This window comes from Podarcis muralis, chromosome 15 (genome assembly GCF_964188315.1).
Source record: "Podarcis muralis chromosome 15, rPodMur119.hap1.1, whole genome shotgun sequence".
NCBI classification, from domain to species: Eukaryota; Metazoa; Chordata; class Lepidosauria; order Squamata; family Lacertidae; genus Podarcis; species Podarcis muralis.
In genome coordinates this window covers 18918066-18941600 of record NC_135669.1, presented here as the reverse complement: position 1 = coordinate 18941600, position 23535 = coordinate 18918066, and the positions used below count along the sequence as shown (strand labels likewise).

The window sequence follows — 23535 nt, the reverse complement described above, 5'->3', positions numbered from 1 at the left end:
TTAAAACGGAAAGGGTTAAACCAGTGAAAGAGGTGTCAATATTTTGGGGGGGTTGGAGAGTTATAATGGAATCGTCTCGGTAATGGAGTACACATTTTTATGATTACAGTGATACCTCGGGTTGAATACGCTTCAGGTTGAGCGCTTTCAGGTTGCGCTCCGATGTGACCCGGAAGTAACGGAACGCATTACTTCTGGGTTTCGCTGCTTGCACATGTGCAGGCGGTCAAAATGACATCACACGCATGCGCGGAAGCAGCAAATCGCGACACGCACAGGGCTGTGTTCGATTCAGGATGCGAATGGTGCTCCGGAACAGATCCCATTCGCATCCGGAGGTACCACTGTAATGGAATCGTCTCGGTAGTGGGGTGCACATTTTTATGATTATTTATGTACGATTAATAATTTAATAAAATGCAAAAAAAAAAAGGGAGTGAAGCAAAAAGGGAAGGCCCCTTACCCCTCCCCTCCCGATAAAAGTAAGATGCTACTATTTCTACTTCATGAAAAAATGCCCTCCAAGAGCCGTGCTGGTGCCAGGTTTTCCCAAGGCAGAACCAGCACAGAACTCTTAATAACCAAGAGCCTTTCAGAATGTTTCTCTTCCTGCTTTGCCCCATCCAACCCTGCACCCAGCTTTAGGAGCAGCCCAACCATTAGGCAGAAGGAAGCAGCTGCCTTGGGTGTGCTGCAGGGCAGGAAGCCAATATGGTGTAGTGGTTAAGAGCAGTAGACTCGTAATCTGGTGAACCAGGTTCACTTCCCAGCTCCTCCACATGCAGCTGCTGGGTGCCTTGGGCTTGTCACACTTCTCTGAAGTCTCTCAGCCTCACAAAGTGTTTGTTGTGGGGGAGGAAGGGAAAGGAGATTGTTAGCCGCTTTGAGACTCCTTAGGGTAGTGATAAAGCAGGATATCAAATCCAAACTCTTCTTCGTCTTCAGAAGTCAGCCTGCCCTGTTACTCCCTAAGCTAGACTACTGAGTAGGTGGAGGACTTTCTCCTATCACTGAAGAGGCAACTGCCAGTCCAGTTGGCTTCAGTACCCTGAAAAGGAGGGATGCCATCTTGCCCTTTCCCCAAAATGTGTTGAGCCACTATCGCTGGGGACAATGACTTGAAAGACATAGGATTAGCCTACTAGACAGACACAAAGCCAGCAGCTTTCATTTTAGAAATTCAGGGTTCGGTTAAGCAATGGCTCAAAAGCTGTCCCTTTGCCTTCCAGAGCTACTAGTCGCCAGTGGGTGAGCACAGAAGAGCCTCTGCATACCCCACATCCAGAGTCCATTGTCCCACCTTGCAACAGGCACAGAATCCAGAACTCAAACCAGGAAGTTTCTCCTGCCCCTTCAACATTCCCACTTCTGAGCACATGGGGCTGAGAACCTGTCGTTGTAGAACGTTCTGTTCCAAGGATGAAATCTTACGCAATTTCTCAATAGCACATTCTGCTGGGTGAACAAGCACATATCTGCCTTGCCAAAAAAACCCAACACCTTCCTAAGCCCTCACCTGTGCTAATATCATTAGCTTTTAGCTGAAAGAGGGCGCAACGAGCACACCATCAGACAGCCACTGGATGAATGGGCAAATGTGGTTCCAAGTGAGTGTAAAGTGATGCACATTGAGGCAATACAGGAAAATACAACTTCACATATACACAGGTGGCCTCGGAGCTGGCAATGAATGACTTGGAAAGGAATCTTAGGGGCTGTGACGGATTGCTCAAGGAAAATGTCAGCCCAGGGTGCAGCATCTGCAAAAAAAAAAAAAGTTAATTCTGTTCTAGAGATCAATAGGGAATGGACTGCAAAAAATCTAATGATGCCATTATATGAATCTATTGTGTGAACAAACTGGGAATATCGTGCAGTTCATATCACCCCATCTCAAATAACTGGAAAGGGGCAACCAAAATGACCACATGGTACTGGCCATATTTCACAGTAAAGGAGACAATGACATTGAGGCTAGTTTTTTATATGCCTATTTAATGGCTCCCAAAAAGAAATAAGTATGAGAATACAAAATAATTTGTAAGTAATGATTAATCCAGTAACATTTTTTTCCTCAGCCTTGGATTTTATCTTCTTAATGAATGCTAGACAAGACAGTGACAGCTTCTGTGAATGGAGGTTTAAATGCTTTGGGGGGGGGGCACAAGAAAAAGGGAGTGTTCAACCAAAAGCCCCACCTCTCCCCCAAATAACCAGAAGACCGAGGTTTCCATATTAACAAATGCTCAATCTCAAATTCTGTAGATGGAGGTGGGGTATGTGGGAGAGAACATCTGCCTAACCTGATAAGCGAAAGAGGAGAAAGCTTATGAGCAGCCAGTTTTGATTAACTATGTAGGTCAAGGAAACTATTATTAGGTCAAGGAAAGAATACTGCAGTTGTCAAAGAGACAAGTAGGCCTCTTCTGTTGTTCTCCATGAACGTCAGCAAGGAACAGCAGGACTAAGCCTCTGGCCCCACCCTCAATATCAAACATACCACTGGCTTGCCCCCTGAACATCTGTAGCAGCGGCACTAGTCCATACTCTGCTGTTTGTGCATAGTTCCCTGAACAAACACAGGCTTCCATGCTGTAGATGCCACAGGATGCATGTGGTGTACCTCCAAGGCAGGAGGGTGCCACTGGCAGCATGGCCGGCCTTTCCCACCCGTAGATCCTATATGGGAAGAACAAAAGAAGAGGACTCGGGGTAAAAAGACAACTTCTGAGGCGTGCTGCATGGGGTACACTAAAGGCAGCAGCTGGTAAAATTACGACGTTTTGGCACTTTAAGGCCCTTCAAAGGGCACAGAGAGATTTTTCAAGTCTTGTGTGCTTCAGAAGCCATTTGCAAAACAGATGAGGTAAGATGCACAAAGGGGAGGTACCACCCCTCTCAAAAAACAAAAAAACGCTGCATAGATGCTCTGCCACAAGGAATCAGATTACCCCGGGCCATTGAGAGCCCCACATCTCCCAGTCAGATGTACTGCAGGGGCGCGTTTGCCATGAGTTCCACCGGACCCAAACTGGTTTTACCAAACACCCAAAGCAGAGGGAAAGAGTTGGCAAAACCTGCAGGTGTGCACGTCAGGAGTTAACATCCGACAAGCCAGGATTCCCTCTGGACCACAGGTGCCAGGTCATGTCAGGCGATCATCTTCGGAGGCCTGGGAAGGCAACACAATCGCTGTGCTGGCTTGAATGCCTCAGGTGATGCTCCTCTGAGAAACTCAACCTGGTCTGCAGGAAGGTCCTGCTCACAAAAGCCAGGAAGTCATTTTCAAGAGACATGGTCAAAGTGGATGAGTGTGTGTGTGCAGGTGGGGGGGTGAGGAGACACCGGCTCTGCCAACTGCAGCATGTCCAGGAAGACAACATTTTAGGAACAGCAGAGGCACTGAAGCTACTTGATCCTTGCCAGGGCAGCTGCCCTACGCTCTGTGTTCTGGAACAAGGCTCTGATTAGGTTCTTCACCTCGCCTGCAGAGAATGCGGCTGCAAGGGGCCCTTTGCCATCTGCCCACCTGGGAGAGTCAAAGACAAAAGAAATGGAAAGAGCAAGAGTGGTTATTTAAACAGCTGAGGGACGGAGAAGGGCAGGGAGAGGGAGGGAGGCCTTTCTGTAAACCTCTCTGCCCATGGCTTTCTGTGGTCAGTGGGTTGGGCTTTGGGGTCCTTATACCAATGCCTGTTCTTTGCACATTGCTACAGGACCCTGATCCATCCCACTTCAATTCCTGCCCTTTCCTTCCTTCTCCAGCATCTTTTTAAGCAAAGATGTCACATTCTTTAAAGAAACACACCTGGATCTTGGAAGATTAAATTATTATTAATTATTATTATTACTATTACTATTATTATTATTAAATTTATACACGCCCTATACCTGGAGGTCTCAGGGTGGTTCACAACAATTCAACAACATATAAAATCAAACCAAAACCAGTAACCCAATACCCACTCCCCCAAAAAACCACATTCTAAAGGGTGTTGGATGTCAATACAGTTGTACCTCGGTTACATAGGTTTCAGGTTACAGGCTCCGCTAACCCAGAAATATTACCTCGGGTTAAGAACTTTGCTTCAGGATGAGAACAGAAATCGTGCTCCGGCGGCGTGGTAGCAGCAGGAGGCCCCATTAGCTAAAGTGGTGCTTCAGGTTAAGAACAGTTTCAGGTTAAGAACGGACCTCCAGAATGAATTAAGTTCTTAACCCAAGGTACCACTGTAAAATCAACCAAAGGCCTGGTTAAAAAGGAACATTTTCGCCTGGCACCTAAAGGTGTATAATGAAGGCGCCAGGCAAACTTCCCTGGGGAGAGCATTCTATAGAAGGGGAGCCAATGCAGAGAAGGCCTGTTCTCGTGTTGCCACCTTCCAGACCTCTCGAGGAGGGGGCACACAAAGAAGGGCCTCAGAAGATGATCTCAGGGACCGGGTAGGTTGATATGGAAAAAGGCATTCTTTGAGGTAGTGCGTTCCTGAGCCGTTATAGGTCAAAACCAGCACTTTGCATTGGGCCCGGAAACTAATTGGTAGCCAGTGCAGTTGGACCAGGATTGGTGTAATATGCTCAAATCGTCCTGCTCGTGAGCAACATGACCACTGAATTCTGCACTAGCTGAAGTTTCTGAACCGTCTTCAGAGGCAGAACAACCAAAAATGTGTACTGCTACAATAGTCAAAATGTGGGTTTCTCTGGTGAAAACCACTTCGACTGGGGCAGGCACAGAACAAGCATCCAAGCCAGGCTATATCATGCCACTGTCTGGTGTTTTCAACTTCTCCCAGACAATCCTTACTGGCCTGGGAGGGCTAACAGGAATAGGGAGGATGCAGAGCAGACTGTATGGAACACCCACCGGTCCACAATTACTTGCAGGCTGGCCTGTAGCACCAACATGAGCTCCTTGAATGTCATCCATTTCACCACGTAGACGGGGACCTCCTCCTGGAAGGGTCTGTTCTGTTTTTCTTCTGGCAGGGGCATGAACACCAGGGGCCCCTCGTCCACCATCGTTTGACAAAGCATGTGCAACCTGTCTGCATTCTCAGCAGAGATATCCTGCAATACGGCAGAGAGCAAGAGCAAATGGGACAGGGAGACTGGGTGGTGTCAAACAACAGGCTCTCTGTGATGCAATTCATTTTCCTCTAGATGAATCAGAAAGAATATACTTTTTTTTTCGTTACGTGATTTATATACCACTTAATTGAAAAAAAAAAAACCTCTAGAGTTTGCATAAAATATAAAATATTCATTTAAAGTAAAAGGTAAAGGTACCCCTGCCCGTACGGGCCAGTCTTGCCAGACTCTAGGGTTGTGCGCTCATCTCACTCTATAGGCCGGGAGCCAGCGCTGTCCGCAGACACTTCCGGGTCATGTGGCCAGCGTGACAAGCTGCATCTGGCGAGCCAGCGCGGCACACGGAACACCGTTTACCTTCCCGCTGGTAAGCGGTCCCTATTTATCTACTTGCACCTGAAGGTGCTTTCGAACTGCTAGGTTGGCAGGCGCTGGGACCGAGCAACGGGAGCGCACCCCGACACAGGGATTCGAACCTCCGACCTTTCGATCAGCAAGTCCTAGGCGCTGAAGTTTTAACCCACAGCGCCACCCGCGTCCCTTTTAAAATATTCATTTAAAAAACCAATAAAATCAAATGTTAAAAAGAAATTGGCATGAGATGTATCTGAACATTTGCACATCCCAGCCCACTTTCCAGAAACCCACAAGGCTTTCTTCATCAGTCTATCATCAGATTAGCAAGAAAAGTGTTTCAAGTAGCACACTTAGATCACTTTTACAAGAGATGCAGAAACTGCATAAATTTTGCACGTCTCATAAGACATCAACGCTTGATGTGGACAAACAGACTTATTCTTATAGTTTTAACTTCTGCTGCCACCTTATGTTGAGAATAGTGTGTCCCCCCGCCCCCGGAGAGCCCAAATATTTCCCTTGAAGTAACAGTCCAAGATGAGGTCTTCTCAACCAAGACGGAAAATACGTGCCCATCAGGACGTTCAAAATAATCTCCTGCATAGGAAGTGTGTAACACTTGACTTCTCTCTCTCTTTTAAAAGAAGCCAATTCCCATGCAAGCAGCATATTCACAAGTTCAAAAGCAGCCTTTATTAAACTTAAAGATGTAGATCCTGACAGAGATGAAATTGCCATTGTGGTTTTTTTGTCTTTTGCTTAGTGGAGTGATTCCATGCTCTGGAAATGTCAGGCTTGCACAGCCTGAGAAGCTGCTAGGGGAGGCTTTTCCATCATTGTAAGAATTGGCTCTAACTTTCTAAAACGTGAACCAGATCCACAGAAGAAAGGCTGCTCACACTAAGAGAAGCAACTGTGTTTGCGGGGAGGAGTGGACCTCAACTACATTGAGAAACCACCTGTCGCCCACACGGTTCTCACCTCCAAGGCAGCAATTCTGCTGATGATCTCAGTGAGAGCGGTGTTAAGCAGAGTCCCCATGGCCTTGCAGTAGATATTCACTGGAAGAACGTCCTGCCAGACCATGCCAAGCCTCTTCAGCTGGTGCAAGACCTTGAAAGAAACTGCACCTTCTTAATACATACAAACCCAAGACGACTCACAATGTGACTGGTAGGGGTGGGGAGGAACAGGCAGTGGCAGGATGCAGCCTAGAAAAGGGATTCTTGGTTCTCGAACTTAATCCCGGATTCCATTCGACTCCCGAAACCATTCGAAAACCAAGGCGTGGCTTCCGATCGCCTGCAGGAGCTTCCTGCACTCAATCGGAAGCCGCAGAAGCAACATCGGACGTTTGGCTTCCAAAAAATGTTTGCAAACCGAAACACTCACTTCCAGGTTTGCGGAGTTTGGGAGCCAAGCCATTCAACTACAAAGGTACTAGAATTTGGAGTCATTCCAGGAAAAGTGACAGGCAGCAAATTCAGAAAGTTTCAGAAATTGTTTCTTCACACAGTTCATAGCCAATTTATGGGTGTCTCTGCGGCAAGATGTGTTGATGTTTAGCAGCAGAGATGGCTGTGAAAAGGGGAGCTTTGATGATTAAGTAGAACCTCCAGGTTCAGAAATAGTATACCACTCAATACCAGTTGCTGAGGGGGAGTATGGGGAGAAATGAGCTGTTGCTCTCATGCCTTGCTTAGAAGTTTCCTGGTGGAATCTACATGGCCAGGGCTGGAAACAGGAGAATAGACTAAACAGCCCCAGTAGGGCTCTCCTGATCTTCCTTCATTGTACAGAACAGTACCTGCCTTTCAGTGCCAGTGTAATGTGCAGATTCCAAATGACGGGTGCTGTAAAAGCCTGCAGCCGATCCCTCAAAAGCTTCACCTCCACTCACCTGCCGCACAGCTTTGTTTGCCGCTGAATAGTTGTCGTCATCATCCACACTGGAGAGATCCCTGGCGCTTGAGAGTCTCTCCAGGAGTTCCTCCTTCTGCACTCGCATCTGGGCCAGGAAACACTCCGTCCCTGTGGGGAAGAGGGAGAAGTCTCAATTCTGGCCTCGAGTTCCAGGAACCATAACACCACCAGGCAAGTTTCTGACCTACCCAAAGATCTATCTCTTCACAAGCAGCAGGTCCCTGCAAAGTACACCAGGAGAATTTTCAAGGGGCCTCAGGGGAATGTTCCTCTGCACTTGTGAGGAGTCCCAGAGAAATACAATACAAAAGAAGATCGGGCAGAGGGATTGCTTCTGTGGGTTGGCAAATTTACTAGTTTTCAGGGTCACCTGTGGTTCCATCCCCCACCCCATTCCCGCTAGAATGATCTTCCCCCACCATGCGTCCTCCAGATGCTGTTGGACTACAACTCCCATCTTCCTTAAACATTGTCCATGCTGGCTGGGTTTGATGGGAGCTGGAGTCCAAATGTCTGGAGAGCATCAGGAAGAACCTGGAGTGTACCACAATGTCATACACACCAAACCACATATCCCTGTTATAATTGAATCTCTGTTTGCATTTGAAAGGTATGCTGCTTTGAGAATCCAGCTAGGTTGGAAAGCAGGGTGTAAATATCCATAAACATGAACAAGTAAGTTTCCTCCAGGCTCACCAAGTTTCCTGAAACCAGGCACCAGGTCAACAAATGTGGCTATTCCATCCATTAGGTGGCCCCGGAATTGGTGGCCCAGGGTCAGAAGGTGGTGTGCAATGTACATGCAGTTGTTGTGATGTATAGCAGCCAGCTGGGGAAGTTTCTGAAGGTTTTCTCTAGGGAGGAGAAAAGAAGGGGGAGAGCAGATATTCCCAGATGGTCATGAGACAGTTTTTGATCATTTTCCTCTGCAACCATCTAAAGAAAATAAAGCCACTAGGTTTCCCAGAGCAGGAATGTCGTTCTGTCTATATGCTTAGAACAGATATGCGGTCCCCTCAGATGCTTTTGGGGACCAACTCCCAACATTTCTGATCATTGGCCCTGCTAGCTGAGGATGATGGGTGTCGGAGCCCAACACTTTATGAAGGACTACATGTCTCCCATCCTTGGGGTAGAAAACCCCTAATGGAGGAAGGGCGAGAGGCGAAGGCAGAGGGAAGGCAGTCCCTTTGGGATCATGCAGTGCCCATTTGGAGTTGGCATAGCAATGAGATATGTTAGCTGCCAGTGGAGAAGCCTGCTGTTGCATCTTACTTCAGACTGCATGGGTAAAGGGAAGCTGTTCTCTGGCACTTGCATGGAATGTAAAGCTGCTGTTGCTCAAACATTTCTGAAATTTCCAAAGGATCACTGTCCAAACACATTAAGTCTAATCTTCATAAAGTTGCTTTTTTTTTTTTAAGAGAGAACAAAAGGAGGAAAGGGGGACTGATGAAACAAAGATTTTTCACCTCCCTGGCGAGGTTTTTCATGTCACTCACTTGTGATACATCGGCACCACATCATAGAACAGATGAAAGATGTTCCGCACGGAGTAGAAGAGCTGGATGCAGCTGGGAATGGGGGGGTGGGGGCAGGGAGAAGAAAGGAAAAGCAGAAATATTATCTGGGTTGTGTGGCTAAAAGCATCACAGCAACAGCACAAAATGCTTGGAGGACTTGGTTGGCTGCATGGCAGGCCTACATTCATACCCACTCAACACCCCCCAAACAATTCACTCAGAGTCCTCACCACTGATCTGTGCTGGCTGAGGCTTCTTGGAGCGTCTGATAAGCCAACACCATCAACTTCTGTACAGATTCACTGATGCGGCAGGCAGGAAACGAAAAGGTGTGGCGGCTCAGCCTTTTTTCATTCTCCAAATTTGTCGCCTGCTTGTCAAGAGCCTCAGATACTTTTTGCACCTTTAACTGATCACCTGCTCCGGGGTCAGGCATTTTGGGCAGAATTACAGAGGAGTCTGGGGTAACCTAGGAAGGGAAAATAAAGATGTACACTGGAAGGGAGGGATGGGAGTGGAACTGCAGCGCAAGCAAAACACCAACTTAGGGCACAACTGAAGTAACTTCCAGAGGTGTGACAAGTGTTAGTATCTTGTAGCAAAAGCAAAGAGCAGTGTGGCAGCTTTAGCACTATAAAGGGTTATGCCACAATAAAATTGTTAGCTGTTAAGGTGCAACAAGACTGTTTTAGACTAGTCTGATTTTCATGGCTACTTCTGAGGAATTCTAATGATATTAGGAGGACTGAATAGCTCCTAACACTGTATTCAATTAATACCCCAGGCCACCCTTCAAAGAGTTCAGATTGATATACATATGGTTCTTTTCTCTCCTGCCTCTGTTTGATCTCTCAACAACCCTATGAGGTAGGCCTGAGCCAAAAAGTATGACTGGCCCAAGGTCAAGTGTTTGTGCTGGGACTGGAATGCAGGACTTTTAACGTGTCTGGAGGAAAGACCACTAAAAGTTAAATGATCTTCCGTTTTTCCAGAAAGAGCAGAATACAAGTCAAATTAGGAAGAGGGGAAAAGCTTACTACAAGAGTGCCTAGGGAGACCATAGAAACAACCCAGGTTAGGTTTACCGCACAGCCCAGCAGGCCCCAAACATACCATACTGGCCTGAATACAAGCCTCACTTTCTCCCCAAATTCTGACCATGAAAAGTTAAAATGCAGCTAAAATTCGTGACCGTACAAAAATTGGCTTTTACAATATCACTGCTGGAACAGACATACAGTAAAATGGAACAGGCGTGAATGGCTGTGGAATTTTAAGGGAGCGGCTTATATTCAGGTATTGTCATTTTTTCTTTTTCCCCCTTGAATGTTATAGATGTGGCTTATATTCAGGTGCGGCCAATACAGTACTAAACTGGTCTATGAAGAGCAGCACAACTCTGTATGGGGATCTTGCATTTCCTATTTCAAAAATTGGACTCTGCTCAAAATAAAGAGCTATCCCAGAGCACTGCTTGATTCACATACTTTGGCATAACTAAAAAAGACCAAAAAAAAAAAAATTGCATATTACTAAAATGTAAGCATGGTTAACAACACACAGGATTACGCAATCCACCTGGAAAAATACTCAAACACTGAGGAAATAAGCAGAGGTTCTATTGGCTCAGCTACCTTTACGGTGTTGTGTATTTCCGATGTCATCAGATTTCTGGCTGCCACTATCACATCCTGGCATTTCTTATTAGCAAAGTGGCAGTTGACGTTACGGGCATAGGTCAGCAAGTCGGTGGCATCCTCCTTTAGGAACCGCATGTCCTTTAAGGCTTTTTCAAACTCCTCAGTAGCTTTAATAACCTAAACCAGGGGATGGGGGAGAGAGGAGGAACAGTGAGCCCCGTAAATGCTACCTATGGGTGGAACAGAAGGCCCAGTATTGGGAATGAATGTGCCTGTCTCCAGCTTTCAGGCTTTGAATCCCCATAAAATAAGGAAATTATGGATCATTTGGTTTAGTAGCAGGCCATGGGAAGCTGACGCATTAGAATTTATCAGCCGCTATAGCGGCCTACTAACAACAGAGAAAAAAGGAAGACACTCAGGAAAAGACCAGTTATTTTAGTATGTGCATATTTTGAACTTTTGCCTTCATCCGCTAAGCAAACCTGTACAACTACAATTCAAGGGCTAACTTTGAAGGCAAAGGGAAGAGGGCTTAGGGAACTGTTCCACAGGCCTTTCCCATCCTTCACAGTCCCTCAGCTGCTGCAACGCTCACCTCAATATACTGCCCCAGTTTGCTGCTGTTGTTTGGGATCGAATGCACCAAGCAGTCGCGAATGAGACAGTCCGAAATGTCCTTCCAGATTGTGTCACCCAACACCTCTGCCAGGACAAGATTGGAGCTGTTCTCCTCCTCTGCACAGTGCTCAAGTGGAACACCTGGGAAAACAGATACAGAGTTCAGAATGTAAGAATAATCATGGCCCCCTCAATGCCCTGGCACAAAACAGCACCATGCACAATAGGGGCGAGCAGCTCCCCTTGGCAGATTTCCTCTGCATTTGGAAAACAGTGGCATAATTTTTAGAAGCCTCAATGGCTAGGCTGGTGAACCCTTGTCCCTCCAGATGTTGTTGACTCTTGTCAGTCCTGACCACTGGCCATGCTGGATGAGGCTGATGGGAGTTGGAGTACAACATCTGGTAGTAATAATAATAATAATAATAATTTATTATTTATACCCCGCCCATCTGGCTGAGTTTCCCCAGCCACTCTGGGCGGCTCCCAATCAGTGTTAAAAACAGTACAGCATTACATATTAAAAACTTCCCTGAACAGGGCTGCCTTAAGATGTCTTCTGAATATCAGGTAATTATTTATCTCTTTGACATCTAATGGGAGGGCGTTCCACAGGGCGGGCGCCACTACCGAGAAGGCCCTCTGTCTGGTTCCCTGTAGCCTCACTTCTCGCAATGAGGGAACCGCCAGAAGGCCCTCGGCGCTGGATCTCAGTGTCCGGGCTGAATGATGGGGGTGGAGACGCTCCTTCAGGTATACAGGACCGAGGCCGTTTAGGGCTTTAAAGGTCAGCACCAACACTTTGAATCGTGCTCGGAAACGTACTGGGAGCCAATGCAGGTCTCTCAGAACCGGTGTTATATGGTCCCGGCGGCCACTCCCAGTCACCAGTCTAGCTGCCGCATTCTGGATTAATTGCAGTTTCCGGGTCACCTTCAAAGGTAGCCCCACGTAGAGCGCGTTGCAGTAGTCCAAGCGTGAGATAACTAGAGCATGCACCACTCTGGCGAGACAGTTCGCGGGCAGGTAGGGTCTTAGCCTGCGTACCAGGTGGAGCTGGTAGACAGCTGCCCTGGACACAGAGTTAACCTGCGCCTCCATGGACAGCTGTGAGTCCAAAATGACTCCCAGGCTACGCACCTGGTCCTTTAGGGGCACAGTTACCCCATTCAAGACCAGGGAATCCCCCACACCAACCCGCTCCCTGTCCCCCAAAAACAGTACTTCTGTCTTGTCAGGATTCAACCTCAGTCTGTTAGCCGCCATCCATCCTCCAACCGCCTCCAGGCACTCACACAGGACCTTCACCGCCCTCACTGGTTCTGATTTAAAGGAGAGGTAGAGCTGGGTGTCATCTGCGTACTGATGGGGCCACAGCTTCCCTGGCCAAGTTCTGTGGCATCTTCTTCAGCAACACACAAGTTGTTCTCCTGACCTACTCTGACTGCCACCTCCCATGGTGCCGGCTAGCAAGGAGCTCCGTACCTAAATGATACTTGTGAAGGACCTCGAGTACCAGCTTGATCCTGGCAAACACTTCCACGGGGGACGGGTGGCCAAGATTGGAGCCCACAGACCTAAATCTCAGCGTGACGGCATCAGGGTGCTCCTCAGGCAAGGGCTGCAATGACGGGTGGGAGATGAGCGGCTTGAGGATGTACTTCAGCAGCAACTGTCCTGGCACAAGGAACAGGGAAGGAGGGAGCGATTAATAGCCGGGGTTGAAAGACAAAGTAGAAGCAGCATGTTGGGCAGCATTTCCACTTGGGCTGCTGCAACATTCCTTGAATTGGTCTAGCTTAACTTAAGAATGAAGGTAGTACAAGGGGGTGGGGCAAGGAAGAAGAGGGTAGTAGATTCTTCTGGAGCAAGCAAGAGGAATTCGAAAATACTGCTCTTAACAAATAAAAGATAAAACTGTTGCAATTTGACTCTGTATATTTAAACTCTTTCCCACATCTCCATGAATGTTTCAGCTACTGAGCTACAACCCTTCCACGCTTACAAGAGCATCACCCCTGTCCAATGCTACTCCTGACTGACTAGGCAAAATAATAATAATAATAATAATAATAATAATAATAATAATAATGAGGTGGAAAAGAAAATATTAACTGAGCTATACTGAAGATGGAAGAAGGATGCCTCCCCACTGTTTTAGGAGCTGATTAAGAGCAGACTGCTGTGAGGGAAGAGGGAAGCAGGTCTCTGATTTTAATCCAGAAAAACAGCTATGCTTCAGGTATCAAGTTTGGAAACCTGATCCAATTCAAATGACATATGGTTTTAACTACAGCCAAATTTCGGTTGTCGCCAGTGAAAGTCACTTACCGAAGTGCCTGAACTTCAAACGCAGCTCATCCAGGATAGCAAATGCCTGCAGCACAGATGCTACTGTTGGGCCAGGGACCACATCCTCCTTGGACAGCACCTTGCACAAATGCAGTTCTGTCTCCATGGCTGACTCCAGGCTGCCCGCTTCTAAGCAAGAAGTACACAGGACAAGCCCCCGTTACAGCAAAACATTGGCTTCAAAGCCAAAGAAAAGAGCAAACACAGAGGATGGATTTTGCATGGCCTGCCTTTCCAGACTTCAATATCAATTCACAGGCAATTCCACAAATAGGGTTGCTTGCATGTGTTCAATAGCAGCCAATGAGATGCAAGAGACCATTGCTCCATGGTAGAGCACATGCTTTGCATATAGAAGGTCTCAGGTTCAATGCATGACAGCGCAGCGGGGGGGGGGGGGGAGGCGGTCAGGTAGAATGCAATAGAAAAGACCTGCCCTTGCAAATCATTAGTACTAAACTAAATGGGCAAATAATCTGAGTCAGTATAAAGCAGCATTCCATATATCAACCATATAAACGTGAACATGGTTTTGTATTGATTAACAAACTGTAAATCTTAATAAACAGCAGCAGTAATAAGGCAGCTTCCCATGTTACTAGCTTTAACTTCTTGGGATAGATTTCTCTATAAAACAGGATGCATATAAAACACAAAACATTAGATAGGACAGAGAACGCTCATCCTTCCTGAATACAAATTGCTTTCCTTCCCCTGTTACACTCTGCCACAATCCTGCCAGAGAGCTCAGAAACATGTAAAGTTCAGAGTGCCAGGAGACATAAAATCTTCAAGATGTAACCTGCGGAGCATGCTTGACCTGTTTCAAATCTGCAAACCCAAACAGTTCCTTGTCAGCATTCAGAAAAAGGCAGGCAGGATGGCAGGCTTTGAGAGGATTCAGCACAAGGTGGGGCGGGGCACAGAATGTCCATAATTTTTGAGCTGGTTCTCCACTTTGTGAACACCAAACTGAACACAGCCCACAAAAAATGCACTATGGTCTGTCAGGTCCTTGACAAGCCACACTCTTCCCACCCCCCAAGTCTGTTTCTGTAGTCACAGACAAGCAGAAAGAAAAGGAAGCTTATCAGCACCAACCACCAAAAATTTTTCCAGGCATGCTGAAATTCGATGCCGGTTCCTACAAGTTACAGCCAACACTTCCAAGTGCTCTTCAAAATTTCCCAACTCTTCCAAGTTTGTCAACACAGACAATAATATTACAATAGAAATTGCTAACCATAAAATTCGAGGCATTTCAATTACTTTGGTTGCACTACCCAAGGACAAAAGGAACCATTACTTTTTTATATAGAACTTCCAGCACTTGTGAATTTCTTTATATCTCTTAGCTTGCTTGTTGTTTTCAACAGTGCCATAAGGTACATTACTAATATTCTTATTGCCCCCACCAGATAGGGAACAGTGGTTGAGAAAGAGTAGCCTACGTATAGTCAAGAGTAAGTCCCCAGGAAAGCAATTCTTGAACCAAGCCCAATAAGTGAACCACAATAACTCTGGAGGGGAAATTTGTCTTTAAGCCCTTTTAGATTCTATTATGTGATCATACAGGACAATAAAGCCTGACGGAACCATATACCGTATTTTTCGCTCTATAACACGCACCTGACCATAACACGCACATCGTTTTTAGAGGAGGAAAACAAGGAAAAAAATTCTGAATGAAACAGTGGATGTATCATTTTTGTGCTTCATGCTGTGGCCACAGACATGTGATCTGATGGTGATCAATGCAAAGATCCTGAGGATCCATGTGGATCCATGCTTTTTAACCACATTTTTGCACCATTGCAGCCCCAGGCAACAGTGGGTGTGTGATTTTTGGGGTGCAGGCTGCTATGTGATCTGATGGTGAATTTGGGGTGGCCCAATCCAAAGATCCTGAGGATCCATGTGGATCCATGCTTTTTAACCACGTTTTTGCACCATTGCAGCCCCAGGCAACAGTGGGTGTGTGATTTTGGGGGGGCAGGCTGCTATGTGATCTGATGGTGAATTTGGGGTGGCCCAATGCAAAGATCCTGAGGATCCATGTGGATCCATGCTTTTTAACCACGTTTTTGCACCATTGCAGCCCCAGGCAACAGTGGGTGTGTGATTTTAGGGGGGCAGGCTGCTATGTGATCTGATGGTGAATTTGGGGTGGCCCAATGCAAAGATCCTGAGGATCCATGTGGATCCATGCTTTGTAACTACATTTTAAGTGGGGAGTGAAGGAAAAACACAGAAGGGACAAGAGAGCAGTGTGCAGAGAAGCAGCTGGCTAAGAAAGCAGGAGAGGGATTTAAGGGGAGGGAGGAAAGAAAGGCAAAAGTTTCCCCAAACCGAAGCCAGCTCTCTCTCTCCTCCTGCATGTTTTCTGGCTGCCTGCGAGGAGCACGGAGAGGAATTAGAAGGAAAGACCTCTGCTTTCCCCTCTGCTTGCCTGGAGGGGAGGGGATTTGCCTGCTCTTTGTTCCGTTTGAGCAAACACAGCACCGAAACAGAGGAGGGTGGGCAGTAAGACCCTGAGGCAGAATGCAGGAAAGCAACCACTTCCTCTTTTCAGGTTTCCCTCTCCGACACAACGCACGATTGATTTTTGCTGATTTTTGTTCCTGCGCTCCCCTAATCGGCTCCAGGGACCCCCCACATTCGCTCCATAACACGCACAGACATTTCCCCTTCCTTTTTAGGAGAAAAAATCTGCGTGTAATAGAGAGAAAAATACGGTATACTCTCTGTACTAACATTTTAATTGTGCAAAAACTACCAACATCTTAATCTTATAAAGCCCTACACATATATAAATATGTATTTGCAGGACCATTTTTCCAATTTGCAACAAGGCTGGGTCACAATAACTTAAGACACAACTTTTTACTAAGTGATACTATTTGTCCAACCAACTAAGTACCATTCATTCTGACTGGCAATGGCTCCAGCACCTGCTACCTCACTTTCTTAAAAATCTGGAGATGCCAGAGCTTAAATCTGGAACTTTCTGAATGCAGAACACATGCTCTACCACTGAGATATCCTCCCCTCCACCAGAGATCAGCCAAAGTCAAATTGTCTGCTGTTTCACCTCTGCCCTCCAAAAAGTACACATTCACAACCCCCAAACAACGCCCCCGCCAAACCTTTTGATTGAGGAACCTTCCACACAGCCATTTGCTGCCACTCCTGACCCAAGAGGTAGATAATGTTTTGGGTCTGCATTGTGAGCTCCCTGCGGAGCGCCTTCAGAATCTTCAGCTCAAAGCCTCGACGTGACTCCAGCGTTTTCAGAATCCTCTGGGCCTGACAGAAAGGAGGAGAGAGAGAAAAGGGTAAGAAACTGCACAAACAGGAGCCAAGCAAGTCCGGTCTTAGAGGGACACAAAAGTCCACAGCAGTCACAGAAGTCCACCAGTCCCCAAAGCAATTGGAATTACCTTGTTCAGGTGGCATGCTGCTGACACATACTTCTTTTGTGGCAGCAAGGCATTGAACTGTTTGAGAGCAGTTTCGAACTTTAAAATAAAAAGAAGGAAAAATCACTGTTGACTATATTCAGAATGAGGTCTGAAAAAAACAAATAAATAGATTGGCATTGCAACTGGGGAAGAGAGGCCCCCTCTCACCTCCTGCAGCTGTTTCAGCCCAGTCAGAACTAGCGTGTCTCTCTCCAGTTGCTGTTTCAGCTCAGAAAATTCTGCAATGGCCACATTCAGGTCATGCTGAACCTGGGAAGGAGCCACAAAACCAAAGCATTTGTACAATTCTGGCTTGCAAACATTTATTTAGCTGTTTTTTTATTACATGTCGTACCTCCTTTTTGTAGGGCTAGGCACAGAAGACATATTCCTTAGGCCCATGGAAGCTTCTTAGCATCTAGGGAGGTCTAGATACAGTATTATTTGAGAAAGAAAAGCCCTGTGCTGCGACGCTCAGGCATCAAGGTCACAAAATAAAAGTTACTCTCCAATTTGCAGTTATTTTATGATCATATAATTTTATGGGGCTTTTTTGTTAGACATTTGGATTGGAAATATCAAACTTCTTAGTCCTTCTAACTAGCTGAAGACTCAGTTCTGGCAAAGGCCCATTATTTTTCTTTGCATCACCTCCATCTCAATCCTGGACTTCAGCTGGTCAATGCTGCCAGAAAGTTCCTCCACTTGGGACTCCAAATCCTTGGCACTCTGCATACTGGGCAGAAACTCTATGTACCTCTTGTTGACCATGCTGCAGACATCATCCTGGAAGAGTGGAAGGAAAAGTCACATCAAACTTACATAAAATCACAGAAGTGCAATAACTCATAGAACCCAATTAGTTGACCAAAAGCATGATTCTCCATTTGGCAGTTCCTCAGAGATTGCAAGCCATCCAATTTAACACAAGTAGATAAAAGGCGTAACAAACAAGGTCCCTGCACAGCAAATTATCTTTAGAGGCCTCAAGTAAGCAACACATGTTGTGTGCTGCAGCGGAAGGCAAATAACCCCCAAGGGCACAGTAGTCATATTGATCCAGAGAGAACTTCTCTTTGGTCCAAATGTCAGTAGTTGCAGTAAGCAGTGGATTTGTTATTATTTAACCCTGGGGTGCCATATGTTGCTAGAGTACTCCCATCACCCCTGCCAGCTCAGCCAACAGTTAAGAGATCCTAAGAGTGGCACTCCAACAACATCTGGTTGACGAACATGGGAGGACTAGATGACCAAGTCTATGGGAAAGGACCATAGCTCAGTGGCAGAGCATCAACTTTGGATGCTGAAGGTCTCAGGTTCAATTTCCAATGGCATCTCCAGGTGGACCTGTAGCTGTCCCCTGGGGAAGCTGCTGCCAATTTGTGTGTAGACAATACTGAGCTGGAAGGACCAAAGGTGTGGCTCAGCATAAGGAAAGATCTTACACTGCTATTCTATGGCAGGAGAAATCCTTTAACAAATAAAACAAAAAGCATTACACACACCAGTGTCGAACTCTAAAAAAACTACCTACCGGGTGAAAAAATTAACCTGCCATCTCATCACAGCATGGAATAGTGGTTAGTGTTGCACTAGGGCCTAGCACAGTCTTTCTCAAACTTGGGCTTCCAGCTGTTTTTTTGGACCACAACTCCCACCACCGCTAGCTAGCAAGACCAGCAGTCAGGGATGGTGGCAATTGTGGTCCCAGAACAGCTGGAGCCTTAAGTTTGGGAAACTTTACTGGCCTAGCAGATCAGGATTCAAATCTCTACCCGGCCATGAAACTCAGCAGGTGGCCCTTGAGCCAGTCACTGTCTCTCCCAGCCTAGCCTACCTCTCAAGGTTGTTGTGGGGGTAAAATGGGGAGAATTGCAAAAGCCACCTTGAGGTGAAATATGTTGAATGGTCTCTTTAAATGTAAAGGTTCATCATTGTTCCACAAGATGTGTATGTCTTTAAGGGCCAGAGCAAATAACATGACCTAGTTTTACAGCTGTGAAACAGTATAGCAGGTGCTGCTAAGTTGTGTTAATTAAGCTGTGTCAGCAATTGGGTATAGTATATAAAGAGCAGCACCTAGCTCTCTCAGTACCCTGGGGGATGGGTTGGTGGTTGGGTCATGCTTGTTGATATATTTAGTGTAAAAGGAGTTATTGTTATTAAAACCTAGCTAAAGTTATTTTGCAAGGATGGCGCTGTGGGTTAAACCAGAGAGCTCAGGACTTGCCGATCAGAAGGTCGGCGGTTCAAATCCCCATGACGGGGTGAGCTCCTGTTGCTCGGTCCCTGCTCCTGCCATCCTAGCAGTTCGAAAGCATATCAAAGTGCAAGTAGATAAATAGGTAAATGGCGTTTCCGTTCTGGTTCACCAGAAGCAGCTTGGTTATGCTGGCCACATGACCCGGAAGCTGTCTGCGGACAAACGCTAGCTCCCTCGGCCAATAAAGCGAGATGAGCGCCGCAACCCCAGAGTCGGTCATGACTGGACCTAATGGTCAGGGGTCCCTTTACCTTTACCTTAAAGCTATTTTGCATTCCTTGTAATGTGTGGTCTCCCCAGCACGCTTTCTGCAGCACAACTAATCTGCAAATAGCCAACACATGGTGATGAATAAATAAAAGAATACATAATTCCGCACGGGCTCAGAAACACTTTCGCTTAGATCACTCCATTAAAGGGTTTCAGGGGGTAAAAGGAAGGCTTCGAAAGGGGCGGCGCCCACGTAAGCCCCGCCCCTCTGCGGCCAAGGCCCGCCCACTGGGTGACAGGTCCCTCCTCTCGGAGGCCCCGCCCACCTCCCTCGCCCTTCCCCCCTCCCCTTCATCGCACCTTGAGCTCCTCCACCCGGCAAGAGAGGCGGGAGATGCGGCCGCTGAGGCCCTCCTTCTCCAGGCGGCCCGAACAGGCCAGCACGGCTTCCACTAGCGAGGCGCTCCTCGTTTCCGCCTCGGCCTTCTCCGCCATGAGGGAGCCGGTGCCTTCGTCAGCAGCCGCCGCCAGCACTACTTCTTCTCAGCCGCGCGAAAGGCATCACGGGAAAGGGAACGCGCGTCAGCTTTTCCCGCCGGGAGAAGCCTTACATTCCCAGAGTGCCCTGCGCCCGCCCCGGGAGGACCGCCCGTGGAGTTGGGGCGCTGGGGAAGGGTAGAGCGGCACGCGCTGCATACGGGCTTCCGGCCTCACGGGAAAGTCGTTTCTCAGGCCGGAAATGCGGGCCTTGACATCTAAAAACAGAGACACCGGACAGGGGAGAAATGGCACCGAGGGGGCCCCTCTCGAGAGTGAACGTGTGCGTTCACGTGCTTTCGCAAAGCTTACATCGGAAATGGGGGCGGGGAGCCATAGAGGTGCCGAAGGGTAGAGCGCCGCAGCTCCCGAACGAGGCCCAATGGCGGCTGCGCATCTGTGGCCATAGATATAGAAATATAGAGCAGCTTCTGCTTTGGATTCCTTTTTGGGCCGCTTGGCGAGTCTCTCCTGCCGGCATGGGGTGGAAAATGCGCCTTGCGGGGGGACAGGATTTATTTTTAAATACTGTATAGAAATGCAAACCAGGCAGGGAAGCGGTGCTGCCATAGGGACCTCCCTCAAAGGAACATGCTGCTGTAATTCAGCATAGTATTGAAAATTTAGTTGTTATAGTTGTGCGTTTGTGAGCAGAAATAAACACTTAGTTGTGAGCAGAAATAAACACTTAACAAACACAACGGTCGGTTTTCTTTCGCCTCACGTCAAAAAGGATATCTCAGAGCTAAAAAAAGGATCGGAAAGGAGCATTCAAAATGAGGAAAGGGATGAAGCGACTCCACTAGGAGGAAAGGTTGCAGCGCCTGATGCCTTTTTAGTTTAGGGAAAGTGAGTGTTCCGGTTTGCAAACGTTCTTTAGAACCCGAACGTCCGACGCGGCTTCCGATTGGCTGCAGGAGCTTCTTGCAGCCAGTCGGAAGCTGTGCCTTGGTTTCTGAACGTTTTGGAAGTCGATCGGACTTCTAGAACGGATTCCATTTGACTTCGGAGGTACACCTTAGAGTCAAAAGGCTTGTAGATTATAGCCCTGAATGTGTGTGTGTGTGTGTGTGTGTGTGTGTGTGTGTGTGATGAAAAGAACCAGCAAAGATTCATGCTTACATCAGGGAACATCCAAACCTTTATATTTTAAATAAATAAATGGCATTTCCTTGTGAAGCACCCCAGGGGTTTCTTGCAATCACAAGATATAAACTTGGTAAGTGAATGAGACTGCAAATACCTCAAAACACTGATGCAACTAATTGGCATCAAACTTCCAGGGTTTCATGCAGGGTTCTTTCCTGAACCAGGGACACTTCTGCCTGCAAAGCTTTACCACTGAGCAACAGCCCTTCAAATGAGTGGTGCTGGGGTAAACCCTATCAAGCTGAAGCATACAGAGCCTCTAATTGCTCCTGGAGCAGCTGATAGCTTAGGAGAGGATGATTCGTTGTCTGAGTCTGCTGTGACCTACTAAAGAAATAACAAGGTAACTCTTAATTACCTCCTCACCAGTCTTTCTCTTCCCATAGAGTTGAAGTTCACGGAGGCTAAATGTGTTTGGACAGCTTCTTTATATAGCAGAGTAACTAATGAAATATTCAAGTATATTCAGGAATAGATGTCATTTCCCCCAAAGTGACATGTTTTGCACAGTTCTCTCCATTTCCCTTGCCCCTGTTTTTCAGTTTTTGTCCTCTTTTTCCTAAATGCATAGCCTGGAGCATTGCACTTAATGTCATACAGTGGTACCTCTGGTTATGACCTTAATTTGTTCCGGAGGTCCGTTCTTAACCTGAAACTGTTCTTAACTAGAGGCGTGCTTTCACTAATGGGACCTCTTGCTGTCTCTGTGCCGCCAGCACACGATTTCCGTTCTCATCCTGGGGCAAAGTTCTCAACTTGAGGTGACTCTTCCAGGTTAGCGGAGTTTGTAACCTGCGGAGTTTGTAACTCGAGGTACCACTGTATTAGGACTTTGCCCCCTACTTGGTCTCATTGGAAAACAAGCTCATTTAATCCTACATCAGCCTTCTGAGACCTGATGCCCCTGTGAAGTTCTGGATGACATCTCTTTTGGGAATTGTAATTCAAAGCACCAGCAGGGCACCAGTTTGGGGCTGTCTTACATACTTGCTGAAGCAAGTTGCTTCGTTGGAAGCCAATTCAACAAATCTTTTCTTCTGCATAAAACTACTGAGCAGTTTTGTTGTATTTTAATAGCTCAGAGTAAATTCAAGACAGGTGTGGCTTGTTCAGGGCTGGTAATCTGTTTATGAACGCAGCAATGGCTACAACTCTAGCCTTGTCAATAACGGCTTTGACACACCATGTTGAATTCACACATATGTAGAGCCTACACAGGAACATAGGAAAGTTGTCAGTACTATACAAAGTCACGAGTATCCGCCATCTAGGTCAGTATTGCTGCCATAGACTTGAGGTCTTCTGCATTCAAGGCAGATGCTCTCCCACTGAGTTATGACCCTTCCACACACAAGAGTAGGCTAAATAAGACCACCATATGGAGGCTGCATACAAGGTTCCTTTGATCTCCCTTTGAAGCTTAGAGCTACTTATGCATATTTGAAAAGAGGAACAGCAAGGTATAGCATGCACACTTTCCATGGGGCAGCTGGTTTAACTATTTTAATTGTATTTTTTATTTGTATTTATTATTAAACACCATATTAGGTTAAGGTGTGCTTAACTACTATTTCCCCCCCTTTTGTAATGTACACAATATTTTGTTGTTGTTCTGTTTTGTTTCCTACACGGGTACTGTCTCTTGTTCTTGTTTGTGTGTCTTATTTTACTCTGTGCACTTGAAATTTTGTACCTTTTTGTTTTTCAATAAAGAATAAAACTGAAATGCAAGCTCTGTAGTAGGCGGGGGAATCTGTGGCCCTTTAGATGTTGCTGGGCTCTCTCTTTTTCCCAGAAATTATTTTTATTTGATTTTACAAGTATAAAATTATAAAGATGACACAGCACATATCCACAATTACGAGATTCCAATGAATCTCTGGACTTCCCACCTTCCCCTCCATGGATTCGATTATTAAATCTTTTCTACTGCATCCTTTTCAATACTCCCATTATTATTTTTATAAACAAAACCTTCATTATCTCCATAATACCCATTGCATTACAAGTGTTATTGCAATCCTGCTAATGTTTTCATCTGTTTACAGTGGTCTCCAAGATAAATTATAATTCCCCCCCCCCAATTCCTTATTGAAGTTTTGGTCTTCTTGGTTCCTGAGCTTTCCAGTCCATTTTGCCATTTCGGCACAGTCCAACAATTTAATTTGCCATTCTTCTCTGGTAAGATGTTGCTGGACTTTCACTCCCATCAGCCCCAGTAAGGCCAGTGGTCAATTACTATGGGGGCTACATTTCAGCAACATCCGAATGCTAGCATAGGAATACCCACCCCTGCTCTGTAGACAGGAGGGCATTCACAGTACAAGTTAATTTGAGATTGAGTAAAGAGATACAGACACAGCCCATGTAAACTTTATCATTATTGCAGGACAGGCTCTTCTTCCCAA

General features: G+C 46.5%; 1 protein-coding gene across 3 annotated transcripts; it reads right to left on the bottom strand.

Moving 5' to 3' along the window:
• Positions 1-1975: 1975 nt before the first annotated feature.
• Positions 1976-20253, bottom strand: ZW10 (zw10 kinetochore protein). 3 transcript variants are annotated; one of them, XM_077919893.1, is made up of 17 exons: positions 19802-19904; positions 19489-19555; positions 17620-17754; positions 17137-17238; positions 16948-17025; positions 16654-16813; positions 13487-13636; positions 12641-12832; positions 11133-11296; positions 10529-10711; positions 9125-9363; positions 8874-8945; positions 8068-8225; positions 7349-7479; positions 6430-6561; positions 4868-5070; positions 1976-3529 (listed from the first exon to the last, which is right to left on the bottom strand). In XM_077919893.1, exons 2-17 carry the CDS (start codon positions 19504-19506, stop codon positions 3409-3411), a joined length of 2238 nt encoding a protein of 745 aa, XP_077776019.1. In that variant the 5' UTR covers positions 19507-19555; positions 19802-19904; the 3' UTR covers positions 1976-3408. The 3 variants fall into 3 exon arrangements, with proteins under 3 accessions (XP_077776019.1, XP_028563710.2, XP_028563711.2); XM_028707877.2 differs by lacking the exon at positions 19489-19555 and having other exon boundaries at positions 19802-20251; XM_028707878.2 differs by lacking the exons at positions 6430-6561; positions 19489-19555 and having other exon boundaries at positions 19802-20253.
• Between the last annotated feature and the right edge of the window lie 3282 nt (positions 20254-23535).